Source organism: Motacilla alba, chromosome 4 (genome assembly GCF_015832195.1).
Source record: "Motacilla alba alba isolate MOTALB_02 chromosome 4, Motacilla_alba_V1.0_pri, whole genome shotgun sequence".
In the NCBI taxonomy this organism is placed as follows: domain Eukaryota; kingdom Metazoa; phylum Chordata; class Aves; order Passeriformes; family Motacillidae; genus Motacilla; species Motacilla alba.
Window position 1 is genome coordinate 67,475,016 of NC_052019.1, and position 14,243 is coordinate 67,489,258.

The following is a 14,243-nucleotide window of genomic DNA, read 5'->3' on the forward strand; positions in this document are numbered from 1 at the left end:
CCAAGGTATTCGATGGGAGAATCTAAAAATCCATTTCACTGTTTTGCTCTAATAGTTTTCTTCTTTTATTTACCAGAGAGAAACTAGTTACCAAGTATCAAAAGGTTTTGAAAGCTCCAGGTGCTCACATCAGCCAAAGCTTTAAAAAAAAGAGATGAGGAGGCACTGTGGGGAAAACCTCTCCATGAGCCTGCTAATGATTTGGGATCAGCAATGGTACATTGTGAATACTCTCCTTCAGATTCCCTTGGCCAAACAAACATCAACACCACAGATGTCTCCAGGGATAGGTATGAAAAGTGAAGGAGAACATGGAAGGATCCTGACTATGCCATACCTCTCCAAAAAAGAAATCAAACGGAATAGTCAGAAGTGGACATACACTCCTGTTTAACCTCTTTTCAGTCTGACTGTTCTCATACATTTTCTTCTTGAGTATAATTAAAATTCTCTACAAACCCTCCATATTCATTTAGCAGTGCTGCAGTGAGCCTTAGTTACAAACTAATCTCTTACACATTTTCCTTTCAAATTGTTCAGAACAATGAAAATTTTGTGGTTATACCTTTAGGTTATAATATCAATGTTATACATAAATAATCTCTACTCACTATATTTACTGTTTAATTTTTTTGTTGCTCTTTCACAGAGACTAACATTTTCCTTCAATACCAGAATATGTCTGTGCATTCCTAAAATGCCCTAAAAACAACTTTTATGTCCACTGCATAATACTTGATCAGCTCTGTGCCCCTGAAATATTCCTCATGTGATCTATTAAAGAAGAAATTCCTATGTTCACTACTACTAAGATTCCAAAACATCAGAACTAAAATAGTACCAGTTTAACAGGTACGAATCCTAAACTTCAACTCTAAAAGACAAAATCAAAAAGAACTAAACTAAGGAAAATATGTCTTGAAATTCCACATAAGATTCCCAAGACAGAGGAGAAGCAAGCATTGTTCCATTATTTAATAAGGAAATTGCAGATCATTTTGCCTGACATCAACGTCAGGGAAACTGATGGAGAGGCTGGTACAGGAAGAAATCAGTGTACAATGAAAGGATGATAGTACAATTAACGCCAGTCAACATAGAAAATTAGTTTTGTCAGGAATAAAAAAACCTGGCTATTTTCCCATGAGACCAAGAATTAGTTTGATAAAGTAAACTCCTGTAAGATTTCATTAGGGCTTTGGCTCACAAGTCTACAGGGTTTCTGATAAAAGCCCCAGCAATGTATGCTATCAGTCTGGTCCATACTAAATGGACCCAAATCATACTGAATGATCTAAACAAAAAATATAAAATTACTGATGGAAAAAGCTGCAAATTACAAAAAGTTATAGAGATATAAATAACATGAAGGGCAGGCCCTTAATATAGACCAACTAAGAATTCTTAGTGAGGTCTGGCCTATATTTCAACACAGAGAAATCAAAGTTTTTCATTAAAGGAACAAAGAAAATCTCATTTAAAATATAGGAAATTATTTTTGAAAAGGAATTACTGTGAAAAGAAAGAAATAGCACTAATAGGCCCAAGCAGACCCATTCCCAGGGCAAAGTGTAGGCAAAATTATTCTTATTGCCCAAGGTGGATTAAACCATGACACAGGAGTTGGTGCTACTACACCTCTCTGTGGTTTCAAAAAGATCATTACTGGGAGAATGTCCTGAAGAAACAGCTCCAGAAACCCAAAGGTTTTACTGAGAGAAATGATACTTATTTGTGATGATAGGGGGCCTTCAGAAATTCCAGTTAGGTTAATGTGTGAGAAGTTCAACAGAGAATTGTGGTATATGAGTACAGAAACAGGAGACTGAATGCCCAAATTGCAGTGCTATGTACTTGAAAAAAATCTGACTAATTTTTCATTTATATTATTTGCCAGTGAGTCTCCATCTCCAAACAACCACAACTAGGAAAACAACCCCTTATAATTTGACTCAATATTATCTGTAAGACTAGATATAAACCAAATACTTCAATTTGAAATCACAACTACTAGTAAAAGTACTAGTAAGAGCAACTGCTAATTGAAAATTACTAAGTAATAGCTAAGAAGCTCTTTAAAAATAAGCTAAGTATCACTGTAAATGAAGAAAGGGTTTGATATGCCATTGACAAGTGCCTGGAATGAATCTGCCCTACACATTTCCTACTTACCCTCCATCTCCCAAGCAAAATCCTCCAAACCCTATGCATACATTATCAACCTACATTTTCACCTACATGCATCAAACCCCATCACTGCCCAGATCCATGCCCTTCAGCACACCTGCACTAAGCTTGGCCAAGTACAAGTTGCAGGACAGGCACAGAATTCAGCTTGATAAATTGGAGATGTATTGCAAGCACAGGATGAAATTAAATATGTTCAAGAGCAAGAAAATACAGTTAGGAAGAGGTAAACATACAGGCAGCACCTGAGTACATGGCAAGTATATATAAAAAAGGAACAGAGAGTACAGACGTCAACAATATCAGGCTGCTGCCAGGAAGGCATGAGCAAGGGTGATGGTATTAGCAGGAATAGAGCTTGCAAGGAACCCAAAATATTCCCTCCACTTCATTGGGATTTGTTCTGTGTTCAGGGGGATTACTTAATTCTAGCTTGGTGAGACACTGTAGTAATGGGAGAGACAATCTAGAGAATGCCCAAAGAGAAAATGAATGATCAGAGGGCTGGAAAGCATGATGATCAAGGAAGAACTGAAAGATGTGGCCCTACTTAGCTTAAAGGAGAGAAGGCTGGGAAAAAGGGAGAGACTCGCTAACGGCTTTCCAACTTATCCTGAGACTTCCAATAGAAATCAGAAAAAGTTAAAATTTGAGCATACTGATAGATTTACATATCAAATGCTAATATGTCAAACTCAAATCCTAACTTACATTTCTCAGGAGATAAACTTTGACAGTGTTTTCCAGACAAATATCCATGCATTGCAAACAGCTTTGAGAAGCTGCTGCTTTCCTGACGTGAACAATAATTTTGCCTGGTACTTTGATTGACGCAAATGCTCAGTCACATTTAAATCAAAATAGGAGGAAGCTACTATTTTCCATGGCTTCCTGTAGGACATATGCACTGTTATCCCAGAGGAGAGGGCAGGTTATGCAATTGCTGAGCAGCTCTGGGGAAACATTTCCAGCAATTATTTGGAAAGGACTGAGAGAATAAATTTATAAGACCTTCTCATCATTTAGTGTTTTCATCACTAAATAACTATTAGATTTTAAATGAATTGAATTTTGGTTACTATTTCACTCTCCTTATGCAACGGAATGGAAGGGGAATGGAAACTTGCCTCACTAGTATTAGGATTCTCCCACTGCATGTGTGTGAAAGTGCTGGCTAGTTAAGAAGTGGAATAGTTTCCTCTGCCTTATCATAGTCTAGCCTTACTGGCCCATATAGTACAGTCCTAAACTTGATTTAGGAGCCAAAATGGACCAACTGTTTTCCAGATTTAAGAGATGGTAGAAAGACAGCCAATTCCCACTTCATAGCAAAGCTAAATGCTGCTCCAATTCATCTAATGAATAAGTCAGACAAGTTAACAATGTTGACATCTGAAACGTTATTTTTTCTCTTTTAAAGGGAAATGAAATAGAATTACATTACTTTCAAATAAATGTAAATAAATACAGAGTCCTTTGAGCATAAATTATCACATAAATACTTCTCTGTTTCCATACTTTCTTATTTATTCTTACTAATTATCCTGAGTTAGCAGAATTTCTAATTTATGTGCCTTGAGCATACAGGAGAAAAAAAAAAGACTTTTTTATCTCCTTACATGACAATATTTGCAAAACATCAGATGAAAGATTTCAGCTAAATAATTTTTCCATCCACTAGTCCTGCAATAGCATGGCCTACTGACAGCAAAGCTTCCTGGCTTCAACACTGAGCTCTCAAACAGCTTCTAAACTTGAACTGGACATTTTTATTTGTGTCATTACTACAAGCCCTTCGCAGGTTTAGAGCTACTCCACATCAATTCTATCCTCTGAGCTCTGGAAACAAACTGGAAAGCTGGGTGAGAGCTAAGATACATGGAGCTTTTTCAGAGCACTTTGGAAGCCAAAGTTATGGAAGACTTTTTCCACTTTGACCATTCATTCTTTATTATGCTTGGCCTTCATCTGCTCCTGTCACCTTAAAAATGAAAACAACATGTTCATTATTATTCATGGAAATTCATCGGATATGGAGAAGGCATCCCTTTCCCCACCCCAGCTGTTCCATTTTTATTTCTTTTGGGAAAGACTATGCTATTGTTTGCTTGGGTAGCAATCCTTTGAACTTGCTTTGCCACTGAATTCACCACTGATCATCAGGAAGATGATCATTTGCATTGGCTTCACTGAATCTTATCTGCAGGCTAAATAAGGGCCCCAGCAGCTGCAGCCACAGGTCCCACTTCCTTGTGTCACGGAGTACAGGGATGCTGGATGCACCTCAGCTGGCCTGGTATTTAATGTTACATGTTTACAGTGCTCCTTGGTGCAACCTCTGTTCCTGACTGGGGCGTACTGGATGTTACCACACAATAAATGCTTATTTCTATTAGTGCTACTCCTAATTACATGAAATGAGACGCTATCTATTGCAGCTGACATAATTGCATTGACCATTACCTTGTTATTCTCCTATGAGACAGAGAGAAAATACTATCCTACTTTTTAAATACCAGTAATTAAATTATATATTTGTATTTCTCCTTTTGTAAACAAACTCTTTCTGCCTCTTTCCAAAAAAGATATTTCCATGTGTTTGGTCATTCTTGTGTTTCCTGTCTAGATCACCTCTGATGATTCTGCAATTGCTTTCTGAGACTGGATGAGCAGTACCATGATCAATATTCCATATGAGACATTCAGGGAATGGCATTTCAGTTACCTATAAAATCTGCATTCTATAATTGTATGTTTTACATTGCTATTATACTTAAGCATTTTAACACAGTGTCATTTTCCAAAACCTCTGCCTAGCTTAGGAGCTCTAACTGCCATGTCTACTGTAGCCTCAGAACTCTTTTTCTGAAATGGTTAATGCAGAAATCTGGGATTTACACAACAGGTTTATTTTATTTTTTTTCTAACATACCACTCTTGCCAGGTTTTGGCACTAAACATCTGCTTCATTTATTGCTGTCATGTTGTCTGTGTATGCAGTTTGCTTGGTAATTCTGTATTTCCCTGCTGAAAGATTTGTCTTTGCCTTGGACAGCAGCTTGATTCGTGCTGCATGTACCTGGCTTATGCTTTATCTTCACATTTGCTCTCTGGTCACCATGCACAACATTTCCTCTGAGATTCCCCTTACAACAGAGTAATGTTCACGTAAAACCTCCCTTTCTGCGTGCCTCATACTGCACACAAACTCTCGCAGCCAAAAGATACATGTGTCCAAGTCAGTGCTACACACAGATGTGACACAAAGACACAGAAGATAAAACTTTTCCCTCGAGCTCATAGACAGGCTCTGAATCCCTTTGCTGTGAAGTTACTGCTGCAGCCCCTTCTCAAGCTGCAGGACCTCACCTTTCTACATACAGGAGATACATCTCTGTATCAGAAGTCTATATACACCTGAAAGGGGGGTTAAGAGCAGCAGGAAATATTTCACACAATAGCTCTCGATTGGCTACAGAGGAGAATAATTTGCAAGACTCTGTACATTCCCTTCCCCTAAAACATTCTGTTATTTGTTATCTTCTGCTATTTGTTACCTTCAAAGACGCTGCACGTGCGGCAACACAGGAAGCCATAGATATGCATTAGACTTTGTAAAAGGTGCATTGTGAATGCAGACTATAAATTATTATAAACATGTGCACGTGCACAACATAGAATGGAACTACAATACATGAAAGTGGTGCTCAGTGTTAGCCAAAATCGCAGTCCCAGCTGTCTAATTTTGAGGAAGTAGGAGCTGTGTGTTGAGCATCCTTAAAGCTAGGCTGTGCTTATTCAGTCTCTAAAAGGGATCTAACAGCCACACTGTAGGCATGAACGACTGTAAAGCCAGGGGTTTAGTACTCGTATCGAGGCTGAGGTCTGTCAGAGATCACACACACTGACACCCGACAGCGGAGCCCTCTAAAGCGACACACGATTTGTCAAAAAGACACTTTTTCGAAGCAGGCGGGGCCGCGGTGGAGGTGGAGCCGGCTCTGCCCGCTGCAGGACCGGTGGCCGGGCCTGAGATGCGCTGGGGTGCCGCGGGCCGGGCTTCCTGCTGCCCGCACACCTGGGAGCGGGGCGTGGGCAGGGAGCTCAGGGCACCGCAGCTGTAAAGCGGGCCGGGCCGGGAAGGCAGCGCCGGCAGCCGCGGCGGGAGGCGGCGGAGCGGCGGCGGGAGCATGGAGCGCTGCGCGCCCCCCGCGCCGGAGCAGGAAGCGGTGGAAGCGTGGCTGGACGATCACGGCGACTTCACCCGCTCTTACTTTGTTAGGAAAGCTACGAGGTAAGACCGGAGCGGCGGCGGATAGAGGCAGTTCTTTTTTTCCAGGAAAACCTCGCTCTTTTCCATTTCACTTTGCTGCCTCCAAAGAAAATAAAAAGAAGCGACTCCCACCCCACCCCCGCCGCCCCCGCTCTCGAAAGAGCAAGAACTGAAACCACCACGCAGCAGCTCTGTCCGGCTGCCACCGAAGGGCACATGCAGCACTTCCCGGGGGGCTCTCGCCTTCAGCCCCCCGTTCGTGGCCGCTCTGCGGCGGGTAGCGCCCGCCGGGCACCGTGAGCAGCTCCGGGAAGCTGTCCCAGCCCCGGAACTCCCTGTCCTGGGCTTTTAGTTATTTATTTTGTGTTCTTCTCGGTTCAAAACAGACACGGTCAACTTCTCGTGAGTAACGAGCAACTATGCATTTCCCCGCCCTGCGAGGTAGGTAGAAGCCTCAAAGAGCATCTGATGTCTTTGGGGAGGGCGGGTTATATCAGTGCTCAGTCATCTCAAAACAAAGGGCTGCTCTTCAAGGGCTCCGTCACCCTGTGAGTTCATCACCTTTTTTGACATAAGGGCGGCCCCCGGAGCTGCGGGGGCCACGGGTTCAGCGCTGATGAGCCGAGCGCGGAGTATTCGAGACCGGAGCTCCGCCCGAGGAGGGGGCTCAGGAGCCCGTCCAGTGGGGAGAGCGCCTCTGGGACGCTGCGCCTTCCCCCGGGAGGGGGGCGGGTGTGCAGCCCGGGCAGGGAGGGGATCGCTGCCCGGATGAGCGGGGCGCAGCCCGTATAGGGCGGCGGGCAGGGAGAGATCGCCGCCCGGGGAGCGGGCGCGCTGCCGGCAGGGGGCGGCGCGGGGCCGGCGGGCGCCGCCGCTGCTCGGGGGCGGCTGCTCCCCGCTCGCCCCTTCTCGGTGGCGGTTCTTGCGAAGAACCTAATATTGAGGACCCGAAGAGCTCGTCTGGGCACTTCACCCCCTTGACTTGACATGCTGCCTTTTGGAGATAAGACGAGGTATTTGCTCACTGCTGTCACACACTTCAACAGCGGGACTTCAAGTTGATTCGGAGTAAATTCGGCTATTTTTAGAAGTGGAGTCAGGTTTCCATTTTGAATATTTTCCGATAAACAAAGCCGTGGGGATGCAGAGCCCGGGCGATCTGCAGCTCCCACGGTATATCTTAGCGGGAGCTCGGGTTAGTAAGTCCTGCGGTTGGCTCCTCGGACACGGCGTCTCCGCCGGCTCGCTGCGCTCCTCGGTTGCGCTCCCGCTCCCGAGCCGCTCGCACCATCTGCTCGCCGCTGCTGATTTGCTTCTTCCCCGAGTCACTTGGCGGGGATGGATGCATTCTGAATGAGGTTTTGCTGCTGCTGCTCCTCTCTGCATGGGATGGGGCGGTAAGAAGAGAAATCCCCATTAATAATTGACAGAGAGCTAGAAAGCTTCAGGGGTCACCTGCTTGCTTGTGACCATCTGTCAGGCAGTCTCCTTTCTTCTGCTGCTGCTTTCTTAGGTTCATTTAACAGGAAAAAAAAAAGCCTTTAAAATGTCTTTTAAATGTTGAATTTATTTTTTTTCAAGGCTGTGCATAGGTGCGGGATACATAGATGGAAGTCGTTAACCTTGATGTTTGCTCTCCAGAACACCAGTGCATGGTGTGGCACTGAAGGGCAGCTTGTTTGCCCAGGAAATAGGGTGCTAGCAGCTTTGAGAAGTAGCATTTTCCTAGTTCAACCTATCACACTTCCTTTGCAAACTGGATGTAGTATTGAACAAATAGGAATGCTAATTAATAGTAACCACTGTGTCAGATTTGTTTTCCCTATGGGCAGGATGGGTTAGGTTTGTGTTTTTTTTTCACTCTGAGGCACAGTTTTGCGTTTGTGCCGTTCTGAAAGAGGCAGTACTTCAGAAAATACAATTCAGTCGAGTCTCCGTGATGGTAATGCCTCTGCTGTTAGAGAGGGGTTTGCAGAAAGACTGTGGACTTTTGAGCCCTCGCTTGGCAACAATTCTGTGATGTTTCTGAAATGACGGAAACATTGCAATTGTCTCAAAACCCTCTTCTCTGCTGTCTTGCGTGGAATGTTCTTTGTCCTTATTGTATAAATAGAAAACTATATGTAATAAGGAATACTTCTGTTATATGTTAAGTTTGTATTTGAAAAGACAAATGACAAATTACTTCACCGTATGTTGGTACAAAGATAATATGTAGAACTGAGTGGTTTGAAAGAACAGCTGTACTTTTTAAAGAGGTTTAGTGTTCCACTTGGTAGTGTTATTTAGGGCTTGAAAAGGGAAAATCCTAGCATCCAACACTGTGCTTTGTTTTAGCTGAATCTTTGCAGAGCAGCAAACATTGAACAAAGACTATGCTGTTAATGTTTTGCTACTTAGCATTATATTTACTCTCTCAAGTAAAGCAGGGTTCCCTGAACTAGCTTCAACACTTTTCTAATCATAATTTACTGCTTCTCTTTTTGTTTTGTTTCATAATATGCCAAAGTTCTCACAGGTCCTGGAAGCAACAGACCAAGAAGTTAGTTAATCTGGTATTTTGCAGAGCACGGAGGCATATTCAGCTGCACGTTGTGAGGCACAGTTGCTAATGGATCAAGATAGTTTCTGTATCTGTTTCTCAAGTATTTCTACATAGGAATAGGAAAAGATCACCTGCTCCATCATTTATGACTGCATAATACAAGCTGTTTTCACTCGCATTAATGAGCTTTGAATTAGAACCTAATTTAGCAATTTTATATTGAGTGTTGTATAGTTAATATATTTTTTTCTGCAATTAATTAATTCCCACAGTGTTTTATATGGTAGTTCTGTTGGTAATTTCCAGACAGAAAGAAGTTTTCATTAGGCATCTAAACAATACTTAGAAGATGTATGCTTTGTGTTTTGGTTTTTTTTTAGGGTTATCATCTCATATAATGGAGTAGTTGCCTCCTGATCCAGTTTGAATAGGTCAGTTTGATATTGTTGAGGTTTGAATAAAAATTGTATTTTTCTGGCGAGGTGGCACTTTAAAAGATGTTTCTTTCTATTCGCAATTTGTTCATAAAGTGACAACTGTAGGAGTCACTGTGCTCCCCAGTCCATGTGCTGGCTTCTTGGAGAGAAGGGCTGCAGGTCGTCAGCTTAACAAGTGTGCACCTGTGATCCTCTCTCCCCTCCGATGTGTTGCAGAAGATGAGCGTGTTCCAAGGGCTCACACCTTGTATTTTGATCTGCAATGCCTCGAGGTTGGCAGCGTCTGCAGGAAGGCCACATCCCGGCCTCCTTCCAGGCTGGGCTGGCTTTATGGATATTGTCTGATAAAACTGTGGTGATTGACCTCCACGTGAGCAGAGCGAGGCTGCAGTCCTACAAGTGTGTAATCCAGGTGAATGGCTTTGAGTCCTCCCTCCTTTGAGTAGGTGAATGAACTGGGATCCCATGAGTAGGAAGGTATGGAATCAGATACTTATTACTTTATTTTGTACCAGGAAGGTGAGTGGCATGCAGAGGCAAAATAAATAGCTGTTATATGTGAGGTGCTGTTCCAAGATGATCAAAGTGCAGCACAACAAAGGGGAAGTGTGTCACCGGCACACTTGGGGACAAGATGAATTTGGTTCACTCAGTGAGGCTGTGCTGGCTGACAAAACTTCTGGTTGGAAAGTTTGGTGCCGCACACCTAAGGATCAAGAGTTTCTAAATGCTTTGCTCCTATGAAGTTAAGCCTTTTTTCTTTTTTCCCCGGGTTGTCTTGTTATTTTTCCCTTCCCAAAGTTTTAGAATTGCCTCATATTTTGGCTTTCCAGAAGCAGAAACATTTTCAAGTAAGTTGATTCTGCTTTGTTGCTGCAACTATGGTTGTTCTAACTAGATGCTATAAAAGCATCATCTGCTGGGTTTTGGGTCACATTTATGGCTAAATTCATTAACCTTTTTGTCTTTCTGAAGTTTTATCTTTTTACATTCCTTTAAAAAAACAACACATGCATTTCCATGCTGTAACATCACACTTATTTCAACCCGCTATGGAATATTTTTGTACTTCTGACTTCCTGTTTGTCCCTGTTTTAAAAATATGGGAATGATTCTTAGTGCTTTTTGCTCTCAGAAGCAGGAGACTGCCAAAACAGCCAAAGGAAAATTTTTCCTCTCAATTAGAAGTAACTGTATTCTTACTGGCAGAATTTTATCTGATTCCCTAAATGAATGATGTGCCGAAGACAAATTATTGACCCAAATCCTATATGCCCTTCAGTAGAAATAAGATTATTTTGTTACGAATACGTTTTGGCTTATTAGCAGGTTTGAGAAATACTTCCAAATGAATTAAGGCGGAGTTGTATTTGGAAAAATAAATGTTGCTAACAGGATGGTAGTTCACAGTGCTTCATTGAGGATTCCAGAACTGGTGTTTACTGGGAAACTGTGCTAAACTTCAGATATTGCATTACTTGAATAAATCAATTACATTTATTACTTGGAGAAAACTCAAGCACTGTTGTTTGGGGTGTTTTTTTTCTTCTTGATGGCTGGTGGGCAATCAATTTCTAATGTGCTGCCTGCAGTACTACATTAGTCAGGACATTTGCCTTCTAGTCTCTGTCTAGAGGGCTTTTAAAAATGTCTTTCAGTTTGAGCCAGCTATCTGAAGTTGAATCTCCTAAATATTATGTGTCCTGTGTGTTCTGTGCATTGGTAATGTGTGTGTGCTTATTTTTTCTAATTGAATGAAAATTCTGATTTTCAAAGATAAAGCTACTTGGATATTATCTGCACTGAAATGTGGTGTGGCCTGTGTTTTTCTTTAAAAGGTGTTGCATACAAAAAAAAGTAATAATCCTAAAAATGTGCAGGTATGAACCATATGCGCTCCTAACATGAGCTTGGCGAGTAGACAGCGGGCTTTGATCTTTCATGATTGCAGGCCCCCAGTAGCTTTCCAGTAGAGGCACAGAATCCTGTGGAGGTAGTTGGGATATGCTGAAAGGGGACTGGCTTTTCTAAGTTACCCAGTGTAAAGCATTTACGAGAGGGTTGCAGACCCACTGATTCTTGGGACCATAGCTTGAAACCCACAGGAAGCAGTGGTGTTAATGCAGGGGATCAGAATATTTTTCTCCCACTTACTTGGTTTTATTGGATGTTTACCAAGCTTTTCTGAGATCTAAGTACAGGAAAAAAAAAAATCCATTTCTGTGTGAATCTTGGAAAGTTTTCTTGTTGGTATAATGATGTTCATAGTTATCCCACTTATAAATAATGTATCAATATCCTTCCTTATGCCTTTCATGATAACAGCAAAGCTTTAAGATGCTCCCAAAATATTTTTAACTACTGATTCACAAAGCATTCAGGAAGCTGAGGAATGTTACCAGTATTCATCAAGTTGCAAATGTGATTGACTACTTCTGGCATTTGTTGTTGGAATAAAGTGAGGTGAGTGCTGGATTATTTTGGAAACCATCTCTAAAACAGCAATTACTGCAGACTGAAGAAATTGTCATTTGAGAAATGATAGGAAACCACTTACTAGCAAATTACATCTTAAATTCCCCCAAAGCTCTAAAATGAACTCCTACACAGAATCTTTGGTATGGTGATGAACTAGTCAGCAGAAACTGTGAGCGGCTACAAGGAGAATGTGCTTTCACTCGCTTCCACTTGCCCTATGCAAAAAGAAACAAAGGGATGTGCAGAATACATTAATTAAAATACACTGGTAACCCTTAAAGGGTAGAAAATAAGATGGGGCAAACCACCCTGACAGTGAACATTCCCTTTTTGCCTCCTTCTGTTTCAGGCTATTACCATATTACAGTACTTTAGATCTTTTGATCTCCTCTGCAGGCAACTCAAGAAAGTTCAACATCTTTCTTTGATTTCCAAGTTATAGAGGATCACGGAGGTTCTGTATTGGGTATCAGCTGAAGAATCCTCATGTGAGGAGGATACAGGCAATACATTCTTGATGTGAACTAATATGCTACCGCCTACTTTCATTTTCACCATTAAATTGTTTTGGTTTTGTCATGGAAAAATATAGTTAATAAAAGCACAGTATAAGAGTATTTCTTTTCCTTACTGGAAAAGAAACATACATTAATTTATATGGAATACTTTCTCATTTATGTGACTGACTTGAAGAAAACTATATTTTAAAAAGGGCATTAAATACAAGAGCTATTTGCAAAGTGCTGGAAAAGAAGCCCTACTCGAATAGCCCTCATGGATAACAAGATGGTTGTAGTTTCAAATTGGGGCTGGCACTGAAAATATCACCACAAAATGTATTTGCTTAATAAAAGATGTATATTTTCCCACTTATTTCTGCATTATGTGCACTCACCCCAGCAGAGAGAGCCATCCCAGAGCCTTTGCACTTCAGTCATACTTAAACTCTGGTTTAGGAATTCAGGTGGAAATGTAGTGCCAAAGATTTATGTGAGGTCTCCAAGCACATGTGAATTTAACTCTTAATCCATTTTTCACTGTAATTACTGGTATTGTCCTACTGCTTTCCAAACAAAACCATTTGGTGCCTAGTTATTTTTATTTTTTTTAGCTCGGAGCAAGAAGCAATCATAGGGAGGAGAAATAAAGGTCAGGTTTTAGAATTTTAACTTTCATCCCTAAGGATTTGTTCTGTCTTCCTTTATAGTGCAACTAGAAAGTCTCTTCTGTGGAAGAAAGCTTTCTTGTAAAAAGTGAAGCTTGAAGTTAGGTTATTAAAGAAAACTTGAAAATAGCCAAGAATAGCCTGTCAGTGTTAGTTTTCCAATTTGAATACTTTTGCTACAAATAATAAAGAAATCTCTGCTTTTATTTTTTTAAAAAATGAGCATTCAGGCAAGATGAAAATTTCATCATTCTAAAAAGTTATTTCAGTCTCTCATGAGCATGGTTTGAATCAAGCATTAATGTTCTAGATTAAGAACTATATTCAAACAGAAGTCATTTGTGCCAATTGAAATGTTTAAAGCTAAATGTATGCTAATATATTTGACCGAGTTGTGCTAAAAACTGGCGCTGTCATACTTCGTTTTCCAGAACTGCTTGCCTACCACTGTGAGAAATGGCATCTCCGCTAGCTGTAATTGGGAAGGGTTTAAGGAAGAACATGTAGTGTTTTGTCAATCTACTCTTTTAGTCAGTTTGAAAACACTTCTTTTACAGTCAGTTGACTGTTTCCATCTAATGAGGCCTTATACAATTTCTTTAAGTCTTTCCATTGCTAGAAAAGAGACAAAACCACTTAGAATGTGATTGTGAAATAGGAAATACTAGAAAGAAAATGGGTAGGCAAATTTAATACCCAAGTAGCTTTGCATTTCAAACTCCTTTGCTAAAACTGGATAGTTTTGGAGGTTTTGCTAATGCTTTAAATGATTTCTGTGTCGAAATTATGTCAAGATGCTGGGGAGAAATTTGAAGATATCTAGTGGTTATTTTATGGAAGGCAATTGATAAAACAGCTATGAAGTTCAGCTTGAAATATTATTGATTTCAGCATTGTCAGGATTTTGCTACAGGCATTCAGACACTTGAAAGCTGGCATTTTCTATTAGCAAGTTTGTAATCCCTCTCCTGAAGTGTGTTACCAATAACTGCTGCTTTGAATGAAAAATTAGCAGAACAGTCCACACAACTACTAAAACACCATACATTTTATATATGAGTGGTTTGTGAGCAACAGAGAAAACAGGGAATTATTTGCCGTTTCACTGAAAACTACTTATCACTGTGTTCTGTTATGGAACTGCAAGTGTTACATGTT

The 14,243-nt window shown here is 41.0% G+C and overlaps 1 protein-coding gene across 11 annotated transcripts in view; it reads left to right on the forward strand.

The window, feature by feature from the left end:
- The window catches only part of PDE5A (phosphodiesterase 5A), a 104,544-nt gene that overhangs the window by 49,565 nt on the left and 40,736 nt on the right, over positions 1-14,243 (forward strand). For 2 of the 11 annotated variants that reach the window (XM_038136757.1, XM_038136758.1), the window contains exon 1: positions 625-6,481. The exons of 4 other annotated variants lie outside the window; for them this stretch is intronic. In XM_038136757.1, the coding sequence (XP_037992685.1) occupies positions 6,378-6,481 (104 nt within the window). In that variant the 5' untranslated portion in view covers positions 625-6,377. Of the gene's footprint in view, positions 1-624; positions 6,482-6,631; positions 6,902-7,212; positions 7,474-7,494; positions 7,858-7,888; positions 9,920-14,243 lie in introns of those variants that run through there. 5 more of the 11 variants (XM_038136768.1, XM_038136763.1, XM_038136761.1 and 2 more) reach the window with 5 other exon arrangements.